The sequence below is a fragment of the Phaethon aethereus genome (assembly GCF_964289735.1).
Source record: "Phaethon aethereus genome assembly, chromosome: 3".
Classification (NCBI taxonomy): domain Eukaryota; kingdom Metazoa; phylum Chordata; class Aves; order Phaethontiformes; family Phaethontidae; genus Phaethon; species Phaethon aethereus.
In genome coordinates, this window is record NC_138576.1 from 51,319,280 (window position 1) to 51,322,512 (window position 3,233).

Sequence of the window (3,233 nt, forward strand, 5' to 3'; positions counted from 1 at the left end):
TCTCTGGGCAACCTGGGCCAGTGGTTCACCACCCTCATTGTGAAAAATTTCTTCCTCATATCCTCTCTAAATCTACCCTCTTTTACTTTAAAACCATTACCCTTTGTCCTATTGCAACAGGCCCTGCTAAAAAGTCTGTCCCATCTTTCTTATAAGCCTCCTTTAAGTACTGGAAGGCTGCAGTAAGGTCTCCCCGAAGCTTTCTCTTCTCCCGGCTGAACATCCCAACTCTCTCAGCCTTTGACATAGTTAACTTCGTTTCTGTGTGTTTTGTGAATTGTATTTCAGATGTAGGGAGTAAAATACCACAAGTATGTTTGGACAGTTAATAATGAAACACCAGAAAAGGAATTATGAATGGAGTATTCCACTGGGATTCTTAGTGTTTGGTTTTCATCTGGTATTTTAACTCTTTGTAATGGTGGACAGCGTATGAGAAAGGCAGATCATAAAGTTGGTATAGCCTTGTGCATTTAGATGATGCATTGCTCTGTAGGGAACTAGATGATCATCTTTTTGTAGTAACTGTTACGCCATACCTGGAGAAATCCTTCCAATAGTCAAAGCAAGTTGCTCATTTTTACATATGAATGTTTGTTTTATTTTAGGGTATGCTATGACTGGCTTCAGACTCCCCATCACTACTTTTAGAAAACTAAATGTCTGGTTTGGACTGTGGGAGAAATTCCGCTCTAATAAACTGTATCTCTCGTGGAGGAGGAGCATATTCTGTAGCTGTCAAGCAAGTACAGTAAACTACAGAAGATGTTTCAGCTTTTCCCCAGTAAAACTCTGTGCACTAAAACTTTCTCCAGAGCGTATCTCAGTACTTTCTCTGCGGAACAAAAGCAACAAAAGCTCTAAAAGGAGCAGACAAACTGTACAAGAAGAAGAGGAAGAAGAGGATGAAGATGAAGAGGAAAGCAATTTGGAAGATGAATTTGAAAATGACCCCAACGTAGTAAAAGATTACAAGGATCTTGAAAAAGTAGTGCAGTCTCTTCGATATGATGTGATCATGAAAGCTGGTCTAGACATTGCAAGAAAGTAAGTATGGAAGAAACAACCTGATGATAAGGATGTCATACATCTAAAATTTGAGTTGTGATACCCTTTTATTGCTGGAATAATTCAGTATTTGAGGTTTTGTTTTGGTGTAGCTGTTTTGACTGTCTAAAAACATGTTTTGGATGTATGGTTGTTCTCGTTTGTTTCACATTACCTCCCTTGAAACAGCCTGTCTTCTGCTTTTCCCTGTCTGCAATATTTCTAAGATTGCTGAGGAAGCATTTTCTGTCAGTTACTATGTATTTAAAATGAAGAAAATGCAAAAATACTGTACTAAGGAGTACAAATTTGAGACTGAGGGAGTAAAATAACATGCTACTTAATGGCTGTAGACATAGGTGATGGTAAGTGTAAACCTAACGTACTAAGTCAACCAGCTAAATGTGCAGTCTATAAATATATCACAATGCTTGATCTAATGCAACCTACAGAAGCCTTTTGTTGCAATGTTGTGAGAACAGTATATTAGTATAACTTGATCACTTAAAAATTATTAAACTGGCTGGTGCAGGAAAGGGGATATTATTTGTTTGATATTCAGGAGACAGGTCTTTAGAAACAGCTTTTTATTGCTTGCACCTGTGGCACAGAGCAACTATGTTATTTCATTTAATATCTATGAAAGACTTTTTCTTTACTTCCAGTTCAAATCTGTCCTGACCTTAAATAAAGGTGTCCTTTGTGCGCAAATTAGAGTTGTGAAAATATGCCTTGCACGAGTGATGTTCTTGTGTATCTATCTGCAAAGAAACAATTGCATTTGGTCTGCTGCACACTGTAAATGCAATAAAACCTTGTTTTTCTTCAGTAAAGTAGAAGATGCATTCTACAATAATGAACTCAGGCTGAATGGAGAAAAACTATGGAAGAAAAGTAGAACTGTAAGACTTTTTAAAATTTACATCTTTTAATACAGTACAAGAAAATAACTAAGGCATGACCTCTTCTTCTCCCTCCTTTTGCTTGGGTTGGAACAGCTAACCACTAAATTGCTCTGCAAAGGTGAATGAATAGCATTGCTAACATGATTTCTAGCTTTGTGTGGGGGGGACTGTGGTTCCCTGGGTATGACATTATTCCCTAAGGCAGACAGGAGACTTGTATTAAGAGAGTAAATGCAAGGCTGGAAGTCAGGAGAAGGCAGATGGTAAGCAAGGACAGAACTTTCTAAGTTGATGAAGGAAATGATGGTAGATGGGAGGTTGATGGAGTAGGAATGGTTAAAGCCGAGATACTGGTGGAGCAGGCACATGACAAAGGAGAAGGTTTGATGATAGAAGGGGATTGAAACTGGGGTAGCTCAGGAAAGGTTATTGTACCTGTAATAGAGCACACAGGAACGCAATTAGGGGAAGAGCCAGAAGGGGTGCAGGCCATACTCTTTCACAAGAGAGCTCACCAGAATGGTGACACACATACTTCTACCCACCCTTTATGAGGGGGTGATCCTAGGTGGTGGTTACTGTCATCAAAGGGCAATAAGAAGTTTTAAATCCTGATCCCCTGAAGCTAAGGCTAGTGTTTGAGAGGCATACTGCTTTTGTGACTTGTGAAAGGAACACAAGCAGTTGACCAGCACTCTGTTTTTAAAGCATTTTAAACTGTTTTAAAGGAAGGAGGGAGAACTTTGCATTTTGCTGTTTTGTGTCTGTGTGGCTATAAAAAGATTGCAGGAAACACCCTTCAGCAGAAGAACGTACTACATTACATCTTTTTCACAGAGTTAAGTGTCGGCTGTAGAACAGGAAGGGTAAAGCTCTTGGCAGAGAAGGTCATGAGACATTTAATTGCTTATTGCCAAGGATTTCCTAGAAGTTCATAGCTGGAGGATCTGAAATGGGTCTAGTATTGCTTTCCTGTCTACTCTCCTGTGAGATAAGAATATTAAATGGAAAGGAAGGAACAAAATTATAATTGGACATAGACTGCAGGGATTTGTTTTCTGCAGGGAATGCCTCTAATCACTCATCTTCTCTTTCTGTTTCCAGGTGAAAATTGGTGACACGCTGGATCTCCTAATAGGTGAAGATAAAGAAACAGGAACTGCTGTAGTTATGCGGGTAGTCATAAAAAAAGTATCTAACAAAACTGAAAGTGAAAAATACAAAGTAATCGTGAGGCGTTGGAAAAACTTAAAAGTGCCCAAACAGGATGTACTTAAGTAA

The 3,233-nt window shown here is 38.9% G+C and overlaps 1 protein-coding gene across 1 annotated transcript; it reads left to right on the top strand.

Moving 5' to 3' along the window:
• Positions 1–613: 613 nt before the first annotated feature.
• On the top strand, positions 614–3,233 carry MTRES1 (mitochondrial transcription rescue factor 1; the record flags this gene model as incomplete). The annotated part of the gene is made up of 3 exons (XM_081997636.1): positions 614–1,047; positions 1,877–1,949; positions 3,057–3,233. The coding sequence occupies exons 1-3, from the start codon at positions 617–619 to the stop codon at positions 3,231–3,233; spliced, it is 681 nt and encodes a 226-aa protein (XP_081853762.1). The 5' UTR covers positions 614–616.